Source organism: Hippichthys cyanospilos, chromosome 3 (genome assembly GCF_059441005.1).
Source record: "Hippichthys cyanospilos isolate Australia breed blue-spotted pipefish chromosome 3, RoL_Hcya_1.0, whole genome shotgun sequence".
Taxonomy (NCBI): Eukaryota; Metazoa; Chordata; class Actinopteri; order Syngnathiformes; family Syngnathidae; genus Hippichthys; species Hippichthys cyanospilos.
The window spans coordinates 23,112,187-23,139,469 of NC_142371.1; the positions used below are offsets into that span (position 1 = coordinate 23,112,187).

Below are 27,283 nucleotides of genomic sequence, written 5' to 3' on the forward strand. Positions count from 1 at the left end.
AGTGTAAAAAGTTGTCTGTGAAGGTATAGCCATTTATAGGCGACCAGTCGTTTTTTTCCCTTCTGTGTCTAGAAATTGGATGGTGACCAATCCCACGCGTACACCACAAATATCACTGACTCCGGCTCAACTGAGACCCACAACTGACCATATTAATGAATGTGTGTTTCAATGATTGTGACATGTCTGCTGAAACTGACTGGCGACCAGTCCAAGGTGCCCCCAAAAATCAACTGCAATAATTCCCATTTCACAGTCATGTAATCCTGATTTTTACATAGGTGCAAATACGAATGTGTGGTCGTTTGCGTCGATGTGCTCAGAAAATGACTGGCGACCAATCCTTTGTGACCCCCACTTCTCTCGCCAAAAGTCTATTGAGATAATGTCCATTTGACTGTGATGTGGTCCTGATTTGTTCATGCTGTGGGTGTAAATCTGAATGCTTGCTTGTTTGTGTAAATCTAAGCATTATTTGAATGCCAATGTCATTGACCGGGGACCACTTAGGAAGACCCCCGTCCACTTCTTGTCCTCCAAGGTCAACTGGGATTGATTGCAGTTTACCTGTGTTACAAAATTTGGCTTGGAAATCAATGATGTTGTTATTTATTTGTCTAGATGTACCCTAAAATTGACTGGAGGAGAGTGCAGGGTTCCTCTCATTTCTCACGCCAACAATAGTAAGAAGAACACTTTCCAAAATGGATGGAGATTTTAGTCTGTTTCATGAGCCGGGAGCATCCATCAGCTGCGTGATATTGGGGTGAGGGAGGGGAGCTACCCGGAAGTGGTTGCAGTGACATCACACAAAAGGCGTGGCTTAACCCGCGTGTACAGTATATATATGTTGTTGGAGCAGCCATGTTCACCATTACTGTGCGTGTGATGTGCGTGGATGGAGAGCGCGAGGGAGCCGCCAGGGGGGGTTAGAGAGGGAGGGGGCGAGGATGAGGCGATGTAGGGGGGGGGGCATTATTTTTTGGGGGGGGCAGAGCCAGTTTGGCGGGAAATAAGGATTCTGTCGCTGTCATTGGAGGACGAGACAGCGGCGGGAGTGTGAGTGGATGGACTCGCCACGCACGCACACGCACGAGCGCACGTCACAGCCTGGCGCGGCCGTCAAGAGCGCGCGCGTCCCCCTCCGCCGGCTCACTCGCTGCTCGCTCACCATCAGCACGCACGCTCAGCCGGGAGCCTCCTCGCGCGCTCGGATGGTTCCGGTTCCGGTCGCACACATGGCGTGAGTATTAAACATCACCACTATAATTATCAGGACATAATTTTTCTTTTCACTCATTCATATTTTTATTTAATTTAGGACAAAAGTACTCGCTTGCATGCGGTGGGTGATTGTGCGCCATTTTCATTCAGTAAAGAAGCCAAAAATAAATGAACCACGAGAATTCCCATCTTATTTTCACGATATGTGCGTTTGAGAGCCACTGCTCGATCACGTGTTGGTGCCGCGACAAGCATGCGTGATGCTTAACTGCGAGCACGCGCGCGTGATTTGACGAGATTTCCAGCATCATCGTAATCATCATTTCTCGCACGCGCATGGAAGCAGCAGGCCCCAACCAGCGCGAACGAACACGAAGACACACTTTTTTTTTTTTTTAGTGCTGCACGTTGACGCCGTGCGCGGCCACGTGAGTCACATCGAGATGATGAGGATTATGCCGTCAGAAGCCGCAGTGCACGCGCATTAATAATTAGACAAAAAAAGTGAAACCGGAGGTTTCATGAGGATGGAAAAATGGCGAGCGCAACACATGCATTCGTATATATTATCTATAAACACATACACGTGTACACACACGAGCGCGCGTGCATAATTGGATCAGAACATTTTGTGGGAAACGGATTATGCAAGATTCCACATGAGAATTTTACGTAGTACGCACGCACATACGGACTTGCCAATACACACAGACGCGCGCACACACACAAGCACACACACCTAAAAGTTTGTAATTACGAAAATGATATGAGTTTATTGTGAATATGCTACGCATTAAATTTCAAAACACAAACAGCAAATGGCAGGGCATGGAGTGTGTGCAAAAACGGTGTGCGCACCTGCTGTGTCAAATGTGTAACATTTCCCATAAAAATATGGTTATGCATAATTGCTAATTACGTGCCTGCGTTATTAATATTTAAAAAAAACAAGTGCGTAAATATTTAATTTGCGGAGTTAAAATGTTGTACCTTTATTTTGTCTGCACACACGTACACACGCACGCACATTTGACATCACGATAAGTGTACGCGCTTTGTAGGTATAATCACACACACACGCACGCACACACACACACACACACACAATATATATATATGTATATATATATATATATATATATATATATATATATATATATATATATATATATATATATATATATATATATATATATACACTCACACACACTTAACTGATTTTACGTTGTTTATAGTTATTTTTGACACATTTTTATCTCACAGCGCACGTTACGATAGTTTAAATCGTGTGTTTATCATACATGACAATAAAACAAATATTTAAAATGCAATACATTTAAAATATAACTGAACAATGGTATAAATGCTAAAAAAAAAAAAAAAAAACTACAGTGATAGGGTTGCAGCTAATAATGCTTGTTGGATATCGGAGCATGAGCATCGTAGCAATGTGAACATTGATGACACGTGAATGAGAATTTTAAATCGTAAACTAACAACTCAATTATAAATGACAATTAGAAATGATTATTTTGATTATTGTCTCCCTTGAAAACAAATCCATGCATGCGAGTATGAGGGGACCAAAAACAGTAAAGACAGTTCAAATTCAAATTGAATATATGACACTTTCTACATAAAAAAAATTGCAATGATAATTTACGAAATAATATATTGTATAGACTATTGTAAAAATGTGAGTTATTTGAATTGTACTTTGAAATACTGGCAGAGATTAAAAAAAAACACTTACTTGTATATTCAAGTAAGAAATAGCATTGCTAATAAATATTTCAATCTACATTTGATATGCATGTGTGTTACAATGTGTAGATGTGTGTTGTATTTTTGAACGTGTGTGTTCACGTGTTGGACATCCTTTTTTTTCCCTCCCATTCACACGTTCGTTGTTTTCATGTTCCTGTGCTAGCATGTAGCACCTGTGCAAATTTGCCCTCTCATCTGTGCTAGCTAACACGTCGTAGATATGTGCTAACTGCAGGGTGTCCATGTTGACTGAAGAATATTCCACAGACTGCAAGGATCGTTTTATCCCTTCAAGAGGAGGGGGTGGGGGGGAGGGGTGTTGGGCACATAGAGCCTCTTTAATTAGAAGCACCCCTGTGCCATGTGCCCCACTGTGTGTGTGTGTTACATTATCGACATCTGGTAGTGTGTTTCGGAGTGTAAAAAGCGAATGTGTGTTGTTGGATTTTTCCCTTCATGCCCCCTCCACCATGCCGCCCAGCCCCCGGCGATTTCAGGCGCCAACCTGAGCGTTGGCATCAAATAATGTAAATGAAGACGATCATTTTTCTTTTATAGACCAACAGCTAGCATCCTGGTTTCATTTCAAAAGAAATTTGGGTCCAGGTGGGGGGGGCGGCGTTAGAGTACGTCACCCACCTGCAGGGCTCGCCCAGTGAGTGACGTGAGAGCGCCATGGGGGGCGGGAACCAGGCAGCGGGCTGGTTCGAACCGGCTAGCGTTCCAACCATTGCTTGTTTTGAAAGCATTCATTTTTTACGCAGTTTATGAATATGGTCGTGTTTCTCGCATCAGCCTCTTTGTTTCACACAGCACACAGCAAAGAAGAACACATTACCCATAAGTGTCAGGTGTTAAATATTACACCTCTATGGGTTTTAAATGGTAACAAATACCTGTGGTATTGGAAAATTTGAGAGTTTAATTTAACCCCAGCACAAAAAAAAAACAAAAACATGTCATCTATGATGAAATGGATAAAATCCCTATTCTGCATCTGTAGTTTTTGTAGAATACAATTATATGGGAGTGTGAATTGAGCTCATCATCTTGAGAATCTGGAAATTTACTGGTGCACTTTCACACCCTATTCCACATTGATGAAACAGAACGGTTACATGGAAAAAGCTGATAGTGTAAAAGGGGCTACCAATAGTACTTTTTTCATATTGGATAATTTACAGGCTTATATTGTATTCTTTGTTGGCTTCATTCACATAAAATAAAGTAGTTGGGGGGGATGACAATTCTGAGTAGTGCGAAAGGGGTTACAAATTCAACAGTGGTGCCGTGAGTTACAAGATGTAACTGGTGAATTGATGCAAGGTCATCTTTTATAGGCAGAATGAAAAGGGACTTTTGAGGAATGACCTTCAAGGCCAGGACATTTTCCATTTCAAAGTGAACGCCAAAATTGATGGGGTGGGCATTGAGGTGTAGTGTGGAAGGGGCTACACTTACTACTTCCAAACCATGGAATGAAATTTGTTGGTCAATCTTTACCAGACATTGGGAAATGTGCAAAAATGATGGTGTTAGTAGGCTGCGTGAAAGGGGCTTCCATCACAAAGTTGGATGTTTTGGAGCTACCATAGAGCAAGTGAGGTTCAAAAAAGGTTTAATCAACCTTTGATAGGTCACACACGTGTACTGAAGGAGCTTGTGTCTGCTCGCAGGACGGCGAGCCCTCGGTCCAGACTAGTCAGCGCGGGAGGATGGGTGGAGCCTTCGGGGTTGATTGTTATCTTTGGTTATCTAGCTGTATGAGTGATGTACATTCTTCATAAAGCTAGATAACCGAAAGTAACAAGAATCCCATTACACTCCTGGAAAGGCACCAAGACCCAAAAAAGGACATCAATACTCAAGAACAAAAACATGGAGGGCAAAACGACGTCTGAAGAACTCGGGAGAAAGCAGCGAGAGGTACGGTACCAGGTTTTCGTTTTGTTCAGGAGATCAGTGAAAAATAATAAATTGCGAAAACCACAAACTCTCTAACAATAGATGAGAACAAGGATCTCAAGACAAACATTATCCAAGAAGGCTTTTAGTCTTGAGATGTTTTGCTAAAATGAACCCTGATATGTTGTTACCCGAGCAACTGTGATGTCACTTTATGTTGACAGCATGTTCAAAATGGCCGACCCTTTAGAATATCCGAACATTTCATTTCTGGGCTTCTGAGCATAACATTGAGAAAGGGGATCACTTGTAATCTAATAAGCCGCTACCCATGATCCCCTTTGTGCGAGGGCGAGCCAGCATGCTGGTGCTTAGTCCGGGGACCGTCACATGGTCTGTGTATTCAATAAAATAAATAAGGGGAATAGCACAAAGTCACCCCCTGAATGCTGTTTGGACTTTGACAAACGTTTACCAAGCTACTAATGGCTAATCAGGTTGCAAACTGGCTTTCATGGGGTCTGGTTTCAAAAGAGCAATGCATGATGGAAAGTTGCACATTTGAGTTCTACATACCATGTTTTAGTGAAGATTTCTCCTGGAAGTTCAATCATTTTCATAATTTACTTGTCCCCTTTTCTGCCGCCGAACAATCTCTGCGTGAAAAGATGCTTGATTTAAGGTTTGCTGTGCTGTTGTTTGATTTGGCGTGACATTTGGCTTAAATAGTAACAACAGCAAAAATTGGGAAAAGATGGCTTTATCGGTCAATGTGAAAAGGTTATTCCCCTTTCACACAGCCACATCCCTGCTTCAAGCCTGAAAAATTTGCATGTCAACTTCAACACCCTTTTTTGTGTAGCAACTGCTCACACAAAACAGCAACATAAATAAAGAAAAAAGAAAGAATGGCGGTCATATTGACCTAGAAACAAACCCCTTTCACGCAGTCTGTTGAACCTGTGATGGTTCCGCCTTTTACCTGAATAAGATGACGCGGGGGGGAGCATACTGGTTTTGTCAGATTTGGATGGTTTTAATCAACCGGGACTTTCAAAATCAAAAACTATTACCATTATGTTTATTAATCACCAGTTCAGACTTTGTGCTATTCCCCTTTCACATGGAGTAACAATATAGGTAAAAGTGGAAAAAGGCTGTCTGTCATGTTAATGTGAAACCCTTGTTTCACATTACTTTGCTCCCATGTTCTCATGAAATCGCTATTGCATTCAACACAAAAGGACAGACGTGAGTCAGGTGTTTAACTTGCCAAGGTGGAATCAAATATGCTTTTTAAATAAACATTAATAACAGTTGAGTGTGCCTGCTTTGACTTGTTTTACTGCTCTGTATGAAAGGTAGTAAAATATGGTGGAACGTTGAAGTCAAAAGCGCATATTATATAGCTTTTGGTGTAGCATCGGAGGCACATCGGAGACGGGACAGCGGCTGTATAAAAATGAATTGAAACAAGTGGGTGTGAAATTTTTCCTTTTAACTAAACCTTTCACACAGCCTCTGTTCCACTGTTGGAAGTCAAGAAATTTGATTTTACCGGTGAAACGCATGCCATTCGTGAAGGAAATGCCTGATGGGATTTCGTTGAACGGGCAAACGGGGGGAAGATGTGGTATTAAGGGGGCGGTCATGGTGGTGGGGTTCCGACAGCGTAATCAAGCAGACAGTACACCCAGTGAACAATCTGAGCCTTTAGCTTCTGTCGCCGACAGTAATTGGTCAATCAGATCAGCAAAGTGAATGCCAGCAATGGCTGATTGAAGGTGTGATTTCTTTTCTGTTCCCGTGAGATGGAAGGCGGTCTCCCGCTGGCGGCGGCAAAGGGTCCGAGACCGCTGCTCGCCCCGTGATTCCAATGGCCTGTAGACACTTTTGCTGTCCCAACAAGCAGCAACGATTTGTCCCTCTGGAATCCCATTTTGGGAGAGTGTGCTGCACTAAAATTTTGAAGTGTTCCTGAGAGCCCCTTTCACACAGAGCTACAGCAAAACGGGTGCATCGAGAAGTGAGCAGGTTATTGCAGCAGCTGTGCTGTTTCACAAGCTGGCATTTAAGATTATGTCAGGGTCACCACAACAGGGCAAGAGACGCGGTTGTTAAATTTCACACCCATCCCTGGTTTCTGCTCCCCGTTTTCACAAAGCTGCCAATCAACAATCACAAGTTATTCTCTACAAAAGTGGAAATTCCCAAGTTGACCACGGCTTCCCAATCTGTGTTCGTTGACTGAAAAACACAAACGCTAGCTTTGACCAAAACTGTGAAAGTTTCTACTGTAGTAGTAGTAGTGATACCTTTCACACAGAGCACTGACCACTGTGAAATTTCTGACTGTCACTTCCAAAGTGGGAAAGTTCACTTAGACCAATCTTTTTACTTTGGTTCCTTTCACACACAACAGTGACATAAGAAAAAAGTCAGCTTTCAATAACAGCATAAAAGGGGTTACAGTTAGAACTTCCGAACCAAGAAATTCATTCGTCTAAAAAGGGGGGCTGTGTGGTTGGGTGAGCCGGGTGCTCGTTGGTCTTAGCTATACAGCGCATTTATCCTGCAAGTGTCAAGTAGAAAAACAGCCATTGTTTCCCCCCCGCTACCCCTTACACATCCTCTTTCACCCCCCCAGCAGTAGACTTTACAGTCAATAGAGCAAGTCCACTTGTCACCCCGGGACAAAGCGGCCCTTTGCCTCCCTTTCAGTCCAGCCGGGTCCGAGCAGCCAGACAGTTTTCTCAATAAGACCCTCTGATTCTTAAACCCCCTCCGAACCCCCCCCCCTTTTTTTTTCTTCTTCAGACACCAACAGGGTTTAGAAAATGGCTTCAGTGTTGTCCAAAGGAACAGCACCCCTTCTTGTCACACGGGCTTGAATGTATGACCACTGCGCAAGTCCTCACACAAAGAGATTAGTTAAAGGTGTGCTTTCCTTAACTGCATGGCTCCAAATATGTTAACTGTATTGGTTTTGAGCCAAAGGCCCCCATACCGGAGTGTACCCCTCTCTTAACGCGCGTTGAAAGCAATTGTCGCTGTCAGAAAATTATTTAATTTCTCAAGTACGTGACACCTAAAGGACCATGTTCCACCTTGCTTCATTGCAATAAATAAATAAATAAATACATATATAGATACATGCATGCATGAATAAATTAACGCAAAATTTCAGGCATTGTTGACCAAATGAATAATAATCAATAATAGTAGTAATAATAATAATAATACAAATGATGACCAGAAATTGTGAAAATTCAAGTTCAGTACATCCTATGCCTATTATAAATGTAAAAATATATAGTAAATACATATCTATTAAATAAGTATATTTTTAAAGGGATTCTTAACATATTTCACTATTTTCAGCAGTAAAAGACGAATATAACTAAATTATTGTTTTTTTATGTAGAATTGTTCTTTATAAACAATTCAACTTGCAGTGTACCAAAAATGAAATCACCTATGCTGAAGGCTCCTGGACTGACCAATCACAGCTCAGCTTATGAAAATCACACGACCAAACCCAAAAACCAGGTGAAGCGCAGTAAGTCGTTAGCTGAGCCTTAAGTACAGGTGACGTTGTTTTGAGTTGACAGCAATCACAAAATGCGTTGTTTAATTTATTAATTGGATGTGAAAAAATGATTTAGTTCTCAAATAAATTATGAACCAAATATTAACTTTTCACTACTGAAATTGGCTGAATAAGTGGATAATAAATTAAATAACACATTTTCCACTTGCTGGCGACTAAAAAAGGCATCACCTTTGCATTAAACGTGTTTTTCTCAAATCTAGGGATTTCATCTTGGCAACATTCAAACTTCTGTAGATTCTAAACTACTTTTATGAAGTACACGTTATTTTAAATGGAATTAAGTGTAAAAATCCATTTTCATTTTCGCATCACACATTTATTACTCCCAAAAATGTCATGAAAAACAGGGATAAACCTCCAAAAAGCGCTTAAAAAAACCAATACCCAAAACACTGACAACAAATGTAAAACTAGCAAAAATACAGGATTTATCTTTCAAACAAACAAGCGCTGTGCACATTTTACTGCAGCTAGCATCATCCCCATCAGTCAATTAAGTCATCAATCAATCATCAATAGTCATGGACGTCCTCATGGGGGTGCGCCCCTGATTTCCTGTTATCTCACTGATAAAATAGCTTCGATTGTGCTTGAATGAGCGCAAAATATTAGTGCATGAGGAAGCTTTCGCTTCGATGTTGCCGGTAATCAAGTGGGTGGACATGATCTTAAGGATAAATATAAGGGGAAAAAAAGAACGGACTGCAATCAATGTGACTTGTGTCTCTCCCTACAAATGTTTAACAGCAAATAAGGTTAATTCAAGAGGATGTAATTTTAGTCCAGCCCCAGGTTATTCAGTTTTATTTTCAAGCCATAATTTAAGAGTTTATAACGCTATGAATATAAACAAAACAAGCACTGAAAATAAATGCACCCTGCAAACCTATGCTTTTTCATCTAACATTTTAGAAATCTCTTTCAGTGCCAAGCGTTATCGGAAAAGGCAACCTCTAGAGTGACTAGCATTTTTACTCATCTTTCAAGGCCGACAGAATATTGTTTGCTATATCTATGTAAATATGGGTGGTAGCATATGAAAGATTGATTTCCATTCCTTACTTTGAATTGCATGTAGGTAATATCTGTGTTGTAAGTGTGGAAACACTGCCATCCAATGGTCACAGTTACCACTACAATGCTCAATTAACTTAAAATTAGATAAACGCTCGTCAAGGTTGTGGGCTACCCTCCATAAAAAAATCGTATATTAGACGAGAAATGTATTATTTATTATTTTTGATATTATTTTTGATGTTTTTTTTTTTTATATATATTTTAAGTCCAAATCTTATAAACAACTTACTAACTTTTAACTTACTAATGTTTTTGTCATCTACTCCTTCCTTGTCTATATCTTTCACCCCAAATAAATGGGCTTGGGAAGCTTTTATTGTAAGTTAAAAAAAATGTTTCCAAGCGGGCAATGTTCACACCCGCAGACCGAAGGTGCACCTACCAACCATAATGACGCTCGGCACCATATAGGTATATTTGCATAAGGCACTTTTCTGCACAAGGACGACAGCAAAGCGTTTGGAAAGCGGGTTCCACTCCAGAAAAAAAAAAAAAAAAAATGTCAAGTACCAATTAGGAGAGGTTTGCCGCCCATTCAGGGTGCAACCCCTCCTCCCCCTCCTGTCCCTCTGGCCTGTTGCCCACCATGCTTTGCGCCCCAACTCTCTCACACTCCCTAGTCACCCCTTTTTTTCTCCACCTTGCCACCAAATCTTCCCCCGGGTGACACGGCGGACAAAAGAGGCAGACGAGAGCGCCCCCTTGGCTCGTTAGTCACGTCTCTTTGTTGCATCCTTTCCATGGACGTGGTGGACCGTTGTGAACGTTAGCATTGTGGCTAAAGCCTAACACGTTAATATTGAAAGTATTAACGTGACATGCTGAGTTATGCTACTTTAGCAAACATGACTGAGGCAACTACCACTGGTGCCTCTACTTACGAACATCTCTTGTTACGAATAATTCAGGTTACGAAATGCAAACCTGCGATGTCTCCCCTGCGCTGCTGGAAATGCAGATTCTAATATCGACTTTTAACAACAGTTTAGATGCATTTTTATAATTTATGAATGAGGCACGAGTTCTTTGCTTTGATTTTTACTGTGTTCTTGCATTTTTCACCTTTGCATGCATCATCCACACTTTTCCCCTTAGAACCAACACATAAAACAGACATTAGCTATGGCTAACGTTGCATATGTTCACATATAAACACATACTTTGGGCCACTGCAAACAAACTGCTGAACACTTTCTCTTAAATCGCTAGTTAACGAGCATGCTGTCGCGTCTAATGTTAGTATTGTTAGCACATCATTAGCATAACACACTTTGCATGTCTTTAAACTAAACTTAAGAAAACTTAGATGCTCAAATTTAGCCCCACAAAAAATATTATTCCACCTGTGGACTTGTAAAAGATGTCTATTGGAAATGTAACATAAAAACACAAATAAAACTCTAAATCAAATTCTCTGCACGCACCACCAGCGCCATCTCAAGGCAACCAAATGAACTGCATTCATTTTGTCAACTGCAAAAAGTAGTTGATGTCCAAGTTGTAGTATTAGTATTCAAGATTTAGTAAAGTGAGCTATTAAAAGCGCTAACTGTATTAATTTGTGGATGCACAAATTGCACGTATTGATTTTGAGATGAATTAAACTGAAGTAATGGATTAAAAAATAGAAACACATGAAAAACTAAGTGTAGTCACAAGATACACAATAGCTGTCGAAATTTGTAGACCCTCTGCAGACAGTCCTTCACGGACTACATAAACCATGGCAAATTTGGACATGAAGAGCACAGCAATGTGGGCTACAAAAATGTGAAGGCAAGATTTGAATGTAACGTTCGAAGGTCGCGTGAATTTGGGACACAGTCGCAGATTTGGTCGAGATTTGAGCAAAAAGGACTTAAGTCATTTGTGGACGTGTGAATCAACATCATTTGTTCAGCATTTTAAGCTTAGCTCAGCTTTTGGGCAAAAATGAAACTGGACTGATTGGAATCTAAATGTGTGCTCACTTCCATACAAAAACAGAAAGCAGCCATACGAGGCACCAAGCTAGCTTAGCTTTGAGATAGCTGCGCCTCGACTTTGTTTAGCCATTAGCTTAGCGTGGGCTTGAAGAATAACAAACTAGACTGAACCAATGGCTGACGATATCCGCTCATTTTTAGACGAGCTCAAATTTTTATGTGAGGAAATTTGTCTAATTCCACCACCTCCCGCCACTCTAACTTATCTTCTCATTTTTTCTACTCTTTCATTCATTCATTCATTCATCCAGTCAGTCAGTCGGTGGCGTGGCTCCCGCCCTCTCCTCAGCTCTCACACGCTTGGATGTGATTTGCATGCATTTGCATAATGAAAGTCATTTGCATGCCGGGGGGCAGTCTGTACCATGAGAACACACATGAAAAGGTGTGTGTGTGTCTCACAGTGAGTGTGTGTGTGTGTTGATGGGAAAATGGCCTCTGATCTTTGCTTCTTCTGTGCAGGCTAACATCGGCCAAAGCCGAAAATGACGAAGAAGAGGAAAGAGGAGGAAGAATCTCCTCTTCCTCCTCCTCGACTCCCCCTTCCTCCTAGTCCCCCCCCCTTCCTCCTGCCATCCTCCTTCGATGGCCACGCTGCCCCTCTTCCTCCAGCTCGCCACCATCTTGACGACCCGCCGCCAAGCGCAGGTAACCCGGCGCCGTCCGCCATCTTTAATCACCGCGTTGCTGTTGTTGTTTTTAATTGCCACGCCGACGGGTGGGCGTGGAGGTGGGCGGGGTGCCTTTTTTGTGCCTTGGTATTAAATCACGGGGGGGTTTCAATGCTTGTCTCTCGCGAGGCTTTTAGCGGGCATCTGTGCGCCGCGGCACTATCTTTCTTTCTTTGGGTGCCATCCTGAGAGGAGGCCACGCACATGTGCCACACACACGTGCACATGCACACACATACACGCAGATTATTGTCTTTTCTGTTTTTAATAAAATTTTGACATAGAGGTGAATACTCTAAATTATCTGTTTATTTGTTAAATCGTAATTTTAGAGAAAATAAATCAAGACGTCAATCATTGAATCTTTTTCAAAGCAGCGAGTTAAAAATTAAAGATTTAAATATGTACGATAGAGCTGATATTAACATGAATACATTTATTTTAAGAATTGATTAATCTGTCAATTATTTGATTTGTTTTTATTACAATCTAGGGTCCTTTCGGTTTTTAGAATTTTGACTTAGCAGTAAACACTCTAAATTGTCTCTCTTTATTTATCTTAAATAATTTCAGAAAAAAAAAATCAATCATTTATTCTCTTATTTAGTTCATTGATTATAAAAAAATATCTGTAATTTTAATCTGTTAGAGCAGAGCTCCAATTAAACACTATTTTAATAATCAGTTAAGCTGTCAATTAGTTGAATTGGATATATATAATCTAAAAAAAGTCATTATTTCCTTCCCGATCCAAATAACATTCAGTTTCTGGTTTGGCCCGAAAAAGTTTGAGAAAAAAAAAAGTATAAAACAAATAACATTCATATCAAGAGTAAACATAATCAGGTAATAGTAATCAAGAGAGAGTAAGTGTAAATTAGCAGTAGTCTCCATAGTTGCGAGGTACAAATCCAGCTTTGTTCCTGCGTGCGTATGTGCTTACTGTAACTTTTTAAACCTGCTTAAATCCCGCCTGCACGAATTAGTGGAAACTGAAACAATATGTCATTATGTCTTTGCCATACATCCGACGCCATTTTCCTTCTATCCTTCCTACCATTTGCATTTTTATCACTCCCAGTTGATATAAACACTATAAACACAGTATAGTATATATTTAAGCATCAAAATTTGCTAGCTTAATGCTAACATGAACGTGAAACGTAAAAGCCAGGCTAATGTAAATTAGCATAGATGTTAAGCTACTTTGAAACAGCTACTGAAACACATGGAGCAGCAACACATAATAAGAAAACTAACAACAATATTCACAGACGTATTTTTTTTATGATGGGTGGGAACAAAAACTAAAATGTGCTGAATCTCCTCCAATAGCGCTCATTACTGCCTGGCATGTTGTGGCACAATGTGGTATTACAGTGAGTGCCAGCATTTGTAAATTAGGACTTCTGTGCGATACAGTGTAAAACCCAGAATAAAAAAAGGATTGCTTAAAATCTGCGATATAGTGGGGGCACAAACGATGAAGAGCGTCTGACTTCGCAGTATACTAACCGATGCTGGGCCGGCCTCCTTTTAACAGGTGGTATATTGAGCTGAGAGGTTTTGGGGGAAATGGGGATGGGGGTTCTCAGCCGTCGTCAATTTATTGTGTAAATTATGCAGAGCTGAAAACAAAGCATCCACGGCAGACAGTGGAGTGGGGGCCCGGGCTAATGAGATGATGAGGAGCCTGGGAGCTGGTTGAGGGGTTTTTTTTGGGTGGGGGTACGGCCAGCAGCTTGCGTCTGGATCTTTGTGTATAACAAGGGGGGCCTGGAGAATGACTGGCAAAGAGGGGGCACACACACCGTCCGTCCCTCCTCACCAGACTGCAGCTGCCTTGGGAACCACTGTGGCAGGGGTCCCCCCACCCCGCCCTCCCTCTTCAGCGCTGGCACGTAGGGGCCCCCCAAAAGTCTGGCTGCAGGCCTGGGGGGCCTGGGAAGCACTTGAAGTTCACGGCCAGACCTCCTATTGAGCTGACAGTCTGACTGTTTGCTCAATCGGGGCCGCCTATTCAGGGCGGCGGGGGGGTCACGGGGAGGCAGTGGGGGTATGGATGGAGGGTTCTCGGGGTGGCGGAGGGTGGGGTGCCCACGATGAGACACGGTAACCATTCACACGGGGAGAGTGACGGCATAAATAAAACGGGACTGAATCCAGCCTGGAAGTTCGTATTGAAACGCTGGTTTACATTGTTAATTAGTGGCGTGCCTTCCCATCTCTCTCTTTCGCTCTCTCTAGCACACACGAGCACGCACACAAACACACAAACACACATACACCGTCATCCTCAGCTGCGCCACATGCTGCAGCAGTAAATTGTCCATTAAGCAGAGATTCTACTGTAGTTCTTTGTAAAGCAGCAACAATAAGTCAACAAACTGGCGACTGAGTGCCATCTTGCAGCCACGCCCCTCAACGCCATCACCAATCTGCATCTGCCGTTTGTCAGCAAATGAGATGCAACCACGCTCTATCTATTCGGTTGACTATTCGGCCCTCGGAAGAGGGAGGGCCGAACATCAGAAGGAAATAAAAATAAAAGCGATCTGAGGTGGAAGAAGGAAAGGAAAGAAAGGATAATAGGCAGAAAAGTAATTTCGAAGGAAGGAAGGAAGGAAGGATTTCATGAAGAAAAGATGAGGGCAAACTGTAAAGATGCTACATTAGCTTCTAGCATTAGCCACTTGTTGGCTAGAAACTGGAAGAGTGAATGGCCAATTAGAGCTCACCAAAATCAATCAACTCAGTAGCTTTGTTTGTGTAACTTAGAGGAAAGAACGTAAATCCTGTTCCCGTATGCTTGCAGGTGTACCTAATAAAGTGTCCGATCGTGAAGGGTGTTAACAGGATGAAAGTGATCGTTAGGGCGACTGGTACGCGATGAGGCGCTAATGCTAAGCGCAAGCATGTGATACCGCCTTTAGCAACGGCTCAGACCTAAACTCTCCGAGTCTTAATAACAAGAGAGCGGGTCAATGAGTGCACAGTCGCGGCCTGACCGCATGCTAGGACATCGCTGCTGCTAGTATGTACACGGGCGCTACCTTTTTCACAGCATTAATGTTGGCGGCCAACTATAATGCTACATTAGCTTCTGGCATTTTCCACTTAGATAGGTAGAAGACTGGGAATGTTTTGTTTTCGATTCAGTCACACTGTTATTGTTTATTAGCTAGCTAGTGTGAAAAGCTAATGTCACTGTGTATGTTTTAACTCACTGATGGTTTCCTACACAGAGCTGATCATCATATTTTGGTGAACTCACTGGTTAGCTAGCAAACAAGGAAGTGTGCATCTTTACTACATGCTTCTTATATTTTGGTTCTCTTAAGAAGATAATGTAACAGTCTTAAGACATTTTGGTGAGGCTGCTTTTCAGTTTTCAACAAGAGATCTGTTCTTATGTTTTTCACATTTAAGCTAATGCACTTTCAGTCTGCAGCCAACTAGCTAATGGTGCAAGAATGTAATGTAGCCATCTATATCTGTAACCGGCGCTCATTCTTAGGATTTAGTGGCAGTGCACAACTTTGTAAAGAATTGTTAGTTATTTTTGAGTTTTCACTTTTAGGCCATCGCCTGTCAGCACACAGTCAGCCAGCTAACAGCTAGTGTGAGAAGCTAGCATAGTTATCTACATCTTTACTGTGTTCTCTTTATCATCAATGTTTTAACCTTTTCACGTCATGTCTGTATTGTCAGGTTGACGGACGACTGAGCGGGGAGGATCCCGGTCACACAGACACCGTTCAGCCAATCAGAGCGAAGCAAGAAATTCAATGTGATAATAATAATTATTACATTAAAAATCATCATAACAATGTATGAATGGAATCATTAAGGAGCGATGGTGTTGTCATTGCTCGGACTGATGAATGTGAGACCCACGGCAGCAGTGAATCCTACTGCACTGTGATTGGACAGCTCGTGTGTCAGCCGGCACACCGGCCAATGAGAGCTGTCGCCTTTAAATTCTATGCAAACGACTGTTTTTCTTTTCTGTCTTATGGCTTTTGTCATCAATTTCCTCTCGGCCTGTGGAACAAACACACCTTCATTTCCTGTTCTCGGCGCACACGCACACACACACACACACACACACACACGCACATGCACACGCACTCATGCACTACTATTAAGCACAGCCTAATTGGCTCGATATTAATTTTTGGCAAGTGGCAATTTTCCCCCCATTATTAGGATTAATAATCTATGCAAATCTTTTTAAATGTGACTGTAAATGTCCTCAATTCAAGAAGACGCTATCGAGGGGGGCGTAATCTCGTGATACCCAAACATGATGTCGGATGCAGATTTTTTTTTTTTTTTAAGTTGTGCATGTGACACAACAACGGCAGTGCATGTTCACCAATGTGCCTTGTATGAAAACTGTGTTGCAATAGTATTAAATGTTTACAATGAAAACAATGGAAATGTGATTTCTGATGCATTTCATTAACTCTTAAAATGTATACTACAATATACTGTACTTGATTAATATTCATGTTTATTCATTAACGAGGTCATGATCTTTTTTAATTAGGTTTTCAGTGTTTGTAAAAAAAAAAAAAAAAAAGTCCAGCAAATTGCTTTACTGTATATCTTAGGAACAAAAGCAAAAACTAATGTGTGTGTGTGTATAATGTTTAAAGTATTGTTATTGTTAAACATCAATATTATTGTAGAGCATCACATTTGTTTAAATCAGATAAATATTTCATTTGAATTTTTCTTATTTTCTTATAACATGTAAATGTGCAAACATTTGTACATATTTTTAAGAATTACCTAAAAAAAATGTGAAAAATTTAAATGCAGTAAAATATATTTAAAAATATATCATTAAAACCTTTTGCTGACTGGCTGGGAGAAATCACACTACCATTCAGTGGTTCCAATTCCTTGCAGCTATAATGTAGATTAATGTAGATTGAACACATTTGAACATTTTTTAAACACTAATAAGAAACAGATCAGCATCAAATATTGGTCCTTGTCATATAGTGGATCATTAAAACATCCCCCCCTACCATCGTGCTCCTTATGCAGCGTCATCAGTAGCGAAATGACTAGTTAGTGTAAAGCGCTTTAGCACCAAAAGCGCTGTGTAAATGAAAGTCCATTTACCATCCTGGATTAGATACATACAATTGAACTATTAAACGATTTAATTTTCAGTTAATTTAACTGAGCATTTTCGGTACTCGCTGCAATGGTGTTTAATGCACCTCTCACAGACATACACACATCCAGCAGCATGTGCATATGGACATGTTTTTCACTGTCTGACATCACATATGGCCGCCGCGCACACACACATGCGTGCAGACGTACGTTCACACACACACACACACTATTCATTAGCATTGTCATGCAAACGAGGGCGCGGCGCAGTATAAAACAAATGAAAACGTGCGTCTTTGCAGTACAGCTGTGCCTCTTCTTGTCTTTTATGAAGTGTGGCCTAATTCAACGAGGAAGCTTCTTAACACCCCCCCCCCCTTTTTTTTCTATACACCCCCCATCCCTCCCTCCCCTTCCTGATGAGTGCATTTTATGAGGCGCCTACGCTCGTGTTTGCAGTGCTAAACATCAGCCGGCTGCACGAATTTCATTGGCCTTATAAAGCAGAGGCCAGGCCACAATTACATTATAGTACATTGCGACTAAGTCGGCCCAAGGCAGAGGCAGACAAAGCACCTGCTTAGGGCCTTTGTGACCACAAGGAGCCTCAGAAGCAATTATAGAAATAGGTATTTATTTCCAAGCATTAAATGACAAAAAAGATTGGCATAAATGTGGATTGGAAGGGATTAACGTTATGTTGGCCTTTAACCTCAATTGTTAACCTACTAGCATAGCCGCTCTTTTTAACTAGCTGTCAAAAGATCATTACAAATGAGTTTTAGATGTGTGTAAATCGTCAGACAATCAGGTTATCTACAAATGTTGAACTGAGGCAAAAAATACTCAAATGTGACTTAAGCAAATGTGCTATAAGGCTAATAAAATGACATTGAAATTTATGTTGTTTTTGTTTACAATCGCTTTCGCACATTTTTACATAGTTTTAAATGAATCACTTCATTTCACATTTTCCCTGTTTAATTAACTAATTATTAAAGATGGACAAATGACGGACGATACCAATTATTGCCATCGGGCCGATACCTGGCCTTATTTCAAATTATTAGTATTTGCGATGACAGCCGATACTAGCTTACCTCAAAACCTTTCCTCTTGACCATCTCGTTTTCTTGCCTCTTGGCCTTCTCAAACTCATTTCCTTGATTCCAACTTTGCTTTCTTTTGTCCTTTGCCACCACTACCTCCTGTAAAAAATATACAAGCATGCAGGGGTGATTTTAGGATCCGAGTTTTGGGGGTTCTGAGTCTTTGGGCAGGCAAGATGAATGGAAATATTTTGTATGTTTTAATGCATTTTAATCTAAATGCTTATAAAAGAGAAGGTTAACACTTTTTTGGTTATGAATCTTTAGAACTAGGTAGCATATCAATTGCACCTTGGTTTTAACATTAACATGGACTGGGCATACAAATACAGGTAGTGTCTCCCATTCCATTTCAAACGGAGGATAGTGATGCTATTTCTGACCACTTGAAACTTTTTGAGTTAAAAAAAAAAAAAGTCTAATAATATAAAATGTGCCCTAGAAAAATCTAGTAAATGATTACTCTCGTGTTAGTAAATTAGAAGGTAAGACATTTTGCACATTTCCTAGATTCAGATCGTGTTTTGTTGTTAAAAAAGCCATAAAAACATCTGCCTAGAAGGTAAGACATTTTACACATATCATAGTTTTAAATGGATTGTGTTTTTTTGTTAAAATAGACTTTAAATTAATCAAATCTTGACATTTTTGGGGTGCTTTTACTCCATGTCGGGGCACCCCAAAAATTGTGCTGGAAATTCCCATGCAAGCAAGGTAAATTCACCATTCATTAAAAAAAAAAATCAACCCGGCTTGTTAATTCATTTGTTATGTATCTTATTTATCTACTTTATTGCACTTCATCAAACACTTTTATAGACTGTAAAAGCTTCACCTTTAAAAATGTTTTTCGTCTTTTAGCGGCACACAGTTGAGCTGTAAAAGCTGCCGTGCTTGTAACCTGCAAAGAAAAAAAAAACAACAACAACTAAACAATCGTGTTTTAACAGCATCTATTTTTTATTTTTACGGTAGGTTTTATGTACATTTGGAATGCAAGATGCTACACTTTCATCAGCGGAGGTACTTTAACACTTCTCTGAGTTTGCCTGTTTGGCGAATCACTCCCTATCCACCACATATGCCATTTTGTGGAGTTGTAAAAATGTGTCGCGAGTAAGCGACGGCGACTACAAAATCCATGATGTGGTCGTTTTTAGTGATCTTCTGTGTATAGTCCACTATATAAAGCCACCTGTATAGCGATTTGGGAGTCGGGAATGAGAAATTCTATTGAGTTTGTCACTTGAAGCTCAGGCCTGTCGAGTATCCGGAGCACAGAGGCGAGGACGCCAACCTGGAGGGTCGCTATCGCGGAATGTCAAGTAGTCGCCGGTGAGGGGGGGGGGGGGGGGGATCATGACTAATGTTACCCCTTTACCGCCATGTGACAAGCCCGCCTTCTCCTTCCCACTCAAGCCAACCTCGAAATGTGTGAGGGACAAGTTTAGGGTGATGTCGTTCATATGCAAAGCAGGCGCGCAGTTGAGTGTGTGTGCGTGTTGCTGGAGTGGCTCATGGCATGACATGAAGGACCATTACGTCGCGTTATTATTAAGACCATTATGTTACATTTGCCTGTCAGCAGCCAAAAGATCGCGGGAAAAAAAAAAATAGAACGCTAAATGGTTCCGTGGTGGGAGGTCTAAATACTTTTGTTACTTAGTAGATTAAAAAAGAGCATAGTGATGATAAATAGTCAGAGAATGCAGATTATCCAGGTCAAGTGGAATCGCAATGCTAGCAGCACTGAGTTAGCATTAGCACTGTAAAAGCTGGTGTTAGCCAAAGATGCTATGTATTTAGTTAGGGTTTTTTTTTTTTGGTCATTGTTTATACTTTTTTGTTTGCAATGCATTTGTGTAGCATTTTCACAAAATGAAAATAAAAGCAGAAGTATTGATATATTTTATTTCCACACTGATGTAGATAAAAAAAATGTATTTAAGCTTTGAAGATATACCATGATGAATTTGTAGTATGATACCTCTTAAAATAAGAGCCTAATTTTTTTTTTTTCCTGTTTTTGAGTCAAAAAAAACCCACAAAAAACTGAACCAAATACCATCATATTTGCTAATCGTTTAATTTCAGGGATAGAAATCAATAAATCACAAAAGGGTGTGGCCAACATCATGAGGTGTTTAAGGCATTTGGGGGGGCAAATGTTAATCCATCATTGGAATATGATAAACACACAGAGGTGTCATTTAAGAAAATTGTTTCATGTTGTTTATTTTTTGCTGCCTTGCAACATTACTCGATGAAAGAAAGCAAAGTGGTAATAGGACCTTAAGTCTTGTGTAGCGGTGAATGGGCGGTTTGTAGCGAGTGAGAACTGCTTAGTGATGACTGAGCGGATCAAGTGCGTGACCTTCATGTGACCTTCATGTTTCAGGCCGCTTGCACTAATCTTGAGTAGAGAGCAGAAGTTCAAATGCCTTCATTGAACTCAAACGCACTCTCTCTCACACACACACACACACACACACACACACACACACACACACACTCATATGAATACACACACAGTGATTGAGATTCAATTGAAGCCGAACACGTGTTTGTTTTCTCCCTTGTGACCTTCAGGCCAGAGTTCGTCCTGCCCAATAAAACAGCTCTTAACCTCTCAACATGGCCGCCGCCCTCGTTCGTCACCTCAAAGGAGCGGGGGTCAAAGGGCGGGAAGCGTGTCGAGATGACATGCCCGCCGGATGACCTTTCACCCCTCGGCCTGCTGCCGTCACACAATGACTGGGTGCATCCAAGATGGATGAATTTGCGCGGTCAAATTTTCTGCGGCGAGCGTTAGATGGACTTTAGGACCATGAGGACACCAGTTTGTCCGACCTTGCCCTCCTCAACTTTTTCACCGTCTCATTTCCTCACATCCCTGATTTTTCCAAACCTTCCATCCTTTCCTCCTTGTCTCCAAACCTCCTTAAGTCCTTACTTTCTTTCCTTTGGACTTCCTTGTCTCCTTAACCTCTCCCAATTTTATGTCCTCACCTCCTTGTCTCCTCACCTTCTCACTCCGTACCACTTCGTGACCTCACTTCCTCACCCCCTTCTCCTTTTCACCTTCTCACCATTCTACTGCTACGCTACTTCACTTTCCCACCTCCTTACCACCTCGCCTGTTCATTTCCTTGTTTTTGTAGCTGAAGATTTTTCGACATGCGCGTCCAATCTTCACCTTCTTGTCTCCTGACCACGTCAGCATCTCACTTTATCATCTCCTCATACACACACACTTAGAAACAGGGCCACGCTTCACTTCTGTACACAGCTCTTTGGTTGCCGTGGTAACAAGATATCTGCATGTATGTGTGTGTGTGTGTTTCTATCCCCATTGCAACACATAGACACACACAGACATTGTGGTAAGAAAAAAGAATATTTTAAAGATTGGTGAAACTGTACATTGGTGGGCGGGGGAGAGGCGGCTCTAAATTGGGGGTCCTCTTCAGGTCAGGGGGTGCAACTGTGCACTGTGCAAGCACGTATGTGATCCCCTCAGGTTAGCTGTTGTACAACCTAATCCTCGCGACCCCGCCTCCCCCTTCATTCAGCAGCTTTGATTGGATTACACCACATAACTGTGTTGGTCTATGTGGGAGCTGTTTCTAATATTTTGAAAAATCTTAGCATTTCATTTGTTCCTCCTTTGCACTCAGCTTTTATTATCAGGTGAAAGAGAAAACTACACACTCCTGCCACCTGCTGGTAGGGAAAAACATCCACTGTCATGTGTACAAATTTATGTTAGTGGAGTGTCGTTGGATTATTTTCATTTTGCTCTTCACCTTTGCCACCTCACATGCTCACGACATCACCTTGCTCACCTCCTAATTTTCTCCACTCCTTCGCCTCTTTCTTTCTCACCTACTCTCCTTGACACTGTCTTAGCACCTCACCCCCTCCCGTTTCACGTCCCCATCACCTCACTTGAGTCTGCACTTCCTCATCTACTGGCAACCTTGCCTTCTCACAACTCTGCTTCCTCATCATCTTGCCACCCCAACCCCCATCAATGCACATATTTTGTACTGAGTAATAAATCGAGCTAAATTAGCTCAAGATGACTGAAAAATACAAATCACGCATGTTTTTTTCAGATTATATGGAGATTTCTTTTTAAAATGGAATTCATCTCTACTTATCTGTCTTCATGTGTTGCTGCACCATATGTGTGTGCATATATGTTGCTTAACAGGTTATAATTGCATTGATCTATGCTATCTTCGTTAGACTATCTATGGCATTTCTTACTGTGCAATGGCTTTAAGTAATTTATGTACATGTTTTCAATGCACAACCTTATTTTATGCTCAAACTTTAACTAGGAATGGTAGCTTGGATAAAGCAGATTGGCTTCTTTTTTTTTCCTGCAACTTGTTGTGGAGTTCACTTCTCGTGCAGGGGTGGGCAAACATTTTCACTCGAGGGCCACAAAGGGTTCTGAAATTTAACAAAAAGGCCGAACAAGGTGCAGACAGATGGAGTGTTTTGATAATCCACCCCATAAGATTAGAAAATTGCGACATAGCCAGAAAATGTGCTTTCATTTCAATAGAAAATGAAGCATTCCAACAGTGTTATTTAATCCACATATATTTATCTATTTATTGAAATGACTCTTATAACAACTGAAAATTAAATTAACAAAATACAGCTTTTTTTATGGCAAACAGTTCCTATTTTAAAGCACTGACAGTTCCGCTATCCCTCAGGATAGTAACATTACCACTCTCCTTTTGACTGATCATTTCTCCAAGTTCGGCGGACCGAATTAGAACGCTTAATGGACCGCATATGGCCCCCGGGCTGTAGTTTGCTCCTGCCTGATCTGGTGCTAGTAACTTAAATTTAGACTCCGTCTTAAGACCAAAAAAGAACTGTGTGGCAGCTCCATTACAAAACTCAAAAGTCAGGTCATTTTCAAGTCAAGGTATACCTTCAAACAAATAGTACAGGCAGTTGTCAAGGTGAGTATGTGATGATAAAAACATATGACAACGCCCCCCGCCATCTCGGGTCAAGGTTGAAGTCCATCACTTGACCTCCACTCCGGTCTTGATGGCCTCCTGCAGACCTGCACAATGAGCAATCACCACCAACAAGACTTGCTGATCACACTCTCAGACCCCAAGAACCGCAGCGAGCTTCTCGGACATCAACCCCCATGTTCTTTGGGAACAACAAATATTGCTTTCTGGAGTTCATTTTTAAAGATTGAAAGGTGTTTTTTTTGTCTAAGAACCAAAATCAGCAGCCCGCGCTTTTTGTTTGTCTAAGAAGCAAAATCGGCAGCCCTCATTGCTGTAGGCGTGAAAACAAACATTAGCATGCGTGATAAAAAGACGCAAGAACATTCAAAGGGTTTGACACGACAAAGAGAGGACGCCATTGATGATGCGGCCGTAACGCGCCACATATGTTCCCCATCCCGTCGCAACTCTGTGGGATTAAGCCTACCCGGTCCAGACGTGGAAGGCCTGTCTTAGGGTCCCCTCTAATAATGTTCCTTCAAGGGTGACCCTCTCTTCATTAAAACACAGACAGGGGAGGTGTGTGGAGAATGGGGGGATCCCCTCAAGTCTGTCTGCTTGGGAGTGTGGGAGTGTGTGTTTTTTGTGTGGGAATTGACTTTGCTATTTAATGACTTGACTAAGGGGAGAACGGCCACAACAATTTGCTGTCTGGCCCGCACAAAGGGGGAGGTCAGAGTTCAAATAAGTGCGCCCCGACAGAGGTGCTTTCTCATGTTAATGTCGCTGCAAACAAGTCGTCTTCGTTGGCGTTTTGATGCACTGAAATTTGGATGAACGGTGATTTGGAAGAAGGTCTGTTTGAAGTCCGTTCATTTCCTACAGCGCAACACTTGTCATTGTTAGGCTAGCAAGTGAGCTGGAGCCAAGCATAGATGACTTTTGTTTTATTTTTAAAAGAATAGCTCTATATTGTGCATTATTAGAGGTGCAAGCACTAGTTCAAAATCAATGCATATTCAAATTATTCAATTGATAATTGATTGATAGAGAACTAGGTATTCCGTATCTTGTTAAATGTTCAGCAGTTTGACAGTTAATATTAGATTTCTTTAGACTGGTAACCCTTACAAGCATCAGATTTTATTTTGGAAAACCTCAATAAAATTACGTAAAAAATATCATATACAGAACATAAGAGAAGTTATCTGTTTTCGGCTCTATCAATTTAAAAAAAGTCCTAATTTTGAATAAAAGGATGAAAATTTTAACCTCATTTTTAATAAAAATAATAAAAATCCCTTTTAATGAAAAAAAAAAATTAGACATTGAAATAATCACTATGTGATGCTCAAAATATTGTATGATAGAATTAAAGGAAATGTTAAAAAAAACAAAACTGTTTCATTGTAATAAACAGCCGTATTCATGTTTTGGATGTGTATCTCTAAGGGGTGTGGCCTGATGAGTAAAATCAGGGGCTGAAGCCTAGTTGGCCCGGCATGGGAGTGTGTAGGTCAGGGGTCAAACTAAAAGGGCCTTTTGAGATGTCTAACCCAGGAATCCTCCAGGCATTCTTTTTTTTTTTCTTCACCTGAATGTATTAAAAGAAATTATAGAAGTTCAATACACTTTTTTTTTCTACCACAAAAGCATACACACTCAACTCCTGAGTAATCACTGATATTAAGCACTGATACCAAGAATACATTTGATGACCATAATCTTCACACACACCTCCACACCAAAAAAACGATGACAGATCATTTTAAAGACTTATATACCATAAATTTCGGATTATAACTCCACCTGGTGGAGAATCTCCTAATAGACAAAGGGAAACAGAGCAAGACGCTATGAAGTATCGATCTTGAGATTGAACTGCTATTTTACACGACACATGGGGGCACTCTCTACTGGTAAAGGCAATCAGGTGTGTTAATGTTGTGTTGGTGCAGTATTTGAACAATCCACTTGGATGAGTATGGTGATGATATGTTGAAAATATAGTTGAAAATAGTCTGTGTTGAAGGCATGATGTTACTGTAACCAGTCAATTTGAAATAAATAAATAAAAATGAAACGTTTTGTTTTTTGTTTTTTTTCAACGCCCATGTATAAGAGTGAAGCATGTTTTTTTCTTAAAATGTCATGAAATTAATGGCAATTTTCTAGTCATCGAACTGGTCATTTTTACTTTGTGATTTTAAATCTGCTCCTCAATACTAGTATCTGTTTTCATTTTAAGTACGATGACCCTGAATTCAAGGCAGGTATTGGCTCCATACCAATACTTAGCAACCATACTCATCCTTTCCTAAAAATAAATAAATAAAAGCATCAAACGAAATGATAAAATTAACACAAAATTCTAATTTCACTTGGTTCACGCTTACTAAAAATCTGAAATACAAGAAAAGTAGCCTACAACTGAGTTTATTCATAAAATTTAGATCAAACTTAAATAACACCATGTGACATGGAAAATGCAATGTCGTCAAAAGTTATTGATGTAAAATGTGCTGTATATTTATAAAAACTACACGATTAGAATATTGTCTTTTTCGTGAGGTTTGAGCTACGTTTGTTTATAACATGATTCAATAGGGTTCATTTTGAATCGTCGGTGAAGCTAACGTGCATGTGGGAGGAGCCAGCATACCTTCATAATAATTTTAATGATTTTTTCCTGTCTGTGTGGTTTCCAGTGGGACGATATCAAGAGGAGGACCTTGTTGAAGCTGCCAGAGGCCTTGCGGAAGAGGCCCAAGTGAAAGAGGCCTCACGGAAGATGAGGAGGAGGAGGAGGAGACCCGGGGCGTCTGCTGGGGATCTCCTAATGGGAGCCGACAAGCGGCTGACGGAGTAGAGATGCTTAATTGGCGGCCAGTCGTGGGAACGCGTAAACAAACAGCTGCCACCTCGGACCCTCGCGCTCATGAATAAAGTGCAAGCTGGCAGCTGCGGCATCTAAACAGCCGAGAAGAAGGAGAAGGAGAAGAAGGAGGAAAGAACAAGAGGAGATTAGCTTCGTTTTAATCCTGCTGCGGTGGCGCACACAGACACACACGTATGTGAACAAAACGTGTGAACATACATGCACTTAATCCCCTCGCTTAAAAACATCTATCTGCCCCTACACACACACTACACTATCAGCACAGAAGATAAGGCAGTCACGCTTTCCTGCTTTTCTCACACTTCAAATGGGAATTATTCATTCATTCATTTCGCTTACGCCTTGTACATGATCAAAACAAGAAATATTTTGTTTTTCGCGGGCCCTGAACAGAACCGGAGCAACGACTTCACGATTAGAAAAATATTGTTGTTAACCATCCAAAACATGTTTTTTTTACTACACATAAAAATGCAAGTGATTTTTTTTTTTTGAAACTCACTTGAAAAAAAGACAGCTGAAACATTTTTCAACTTTTTTTTTAGGGCACAAAATCCTAGCTACCAGCCTTTGCATTCAATCCTTTCCTTCAAGACTTTCCTTTGATTTCTTTGAGGCGTGGCATCTAATAATAGACATGTCCATCAATGGCGTTAATTGGTACGGCGCGAAGGCTTTTGGTCATTAGATCAGTCCCACCTGCTCTCAACACCCTCTACAGGGTGTCCCCTCCCACGTCTTTTCACAAGATGGCCGACACGCCTCTTCCTTTACGAGACATTTGGGATATTGCTAAGGCTAACGAGCTAGCCAACAAATAGCTTTTCGGTCATAATTTTGAATGCCAGTTAGCTGGTGTTAGCCCAATTATAGCAGCAAACTCATGGAACCACCTCATTACCCCAAGTA

The 27,283-nt window shown here is 41.0% G+C and overlaps 1 protein-coding gene and 1 long non-coding RNA gene across 3 annotated transcripts in view; one reads left to right on the forward strand and one right to left on the reverse strand.

Annotated features, from left to right (window-relative positions):
* The window catches only part of LOC148426370 (uncharacterized), a 52,285-nt gene that overhangs the window by 12,872 nt on the left and 12,130 nt on the right, over nt 1–27,283 (reverse strand). Inside the window, exons 3-5 of one of the 2 annotated variants that reach the window (XM_088409822.1) lie at nt 26,138–26,445; nt 19,320–19,385; nt 18,476–18,583 (exon numbers count right to left, since the gene is read on the reverse strand). In XM_088409822.1, coding sequence (XP_088265948.1) covers nt 18,476–18,583; nt 19,320–19,385; nt 26,138–26,143 — 180 coding nt within the window. In that variant the 5' untranslated portion in view covers nt 26,144–26,445. The remainder of the gene's footprint in view (nt 1–18,475; nt 18,584–19,319; nt 19,386–26,137; nt 26,446–27,283) is intronic. The other variant, XM_088409821.1, reaches the window with a different exon arrangement.
* Nucleotides 962–12,056, forward strand: LOC148426371 (uncharacterized). The gene is made up of 4 exons (XR_015865129.1): nt 962–1,243; nt 4,668–4,917; nt 11,823–11,956; nt 12,034–12,056. It is a non-coding gene; the product is annotated as an uncharacterized LOC148426371 (long non-coding RNA).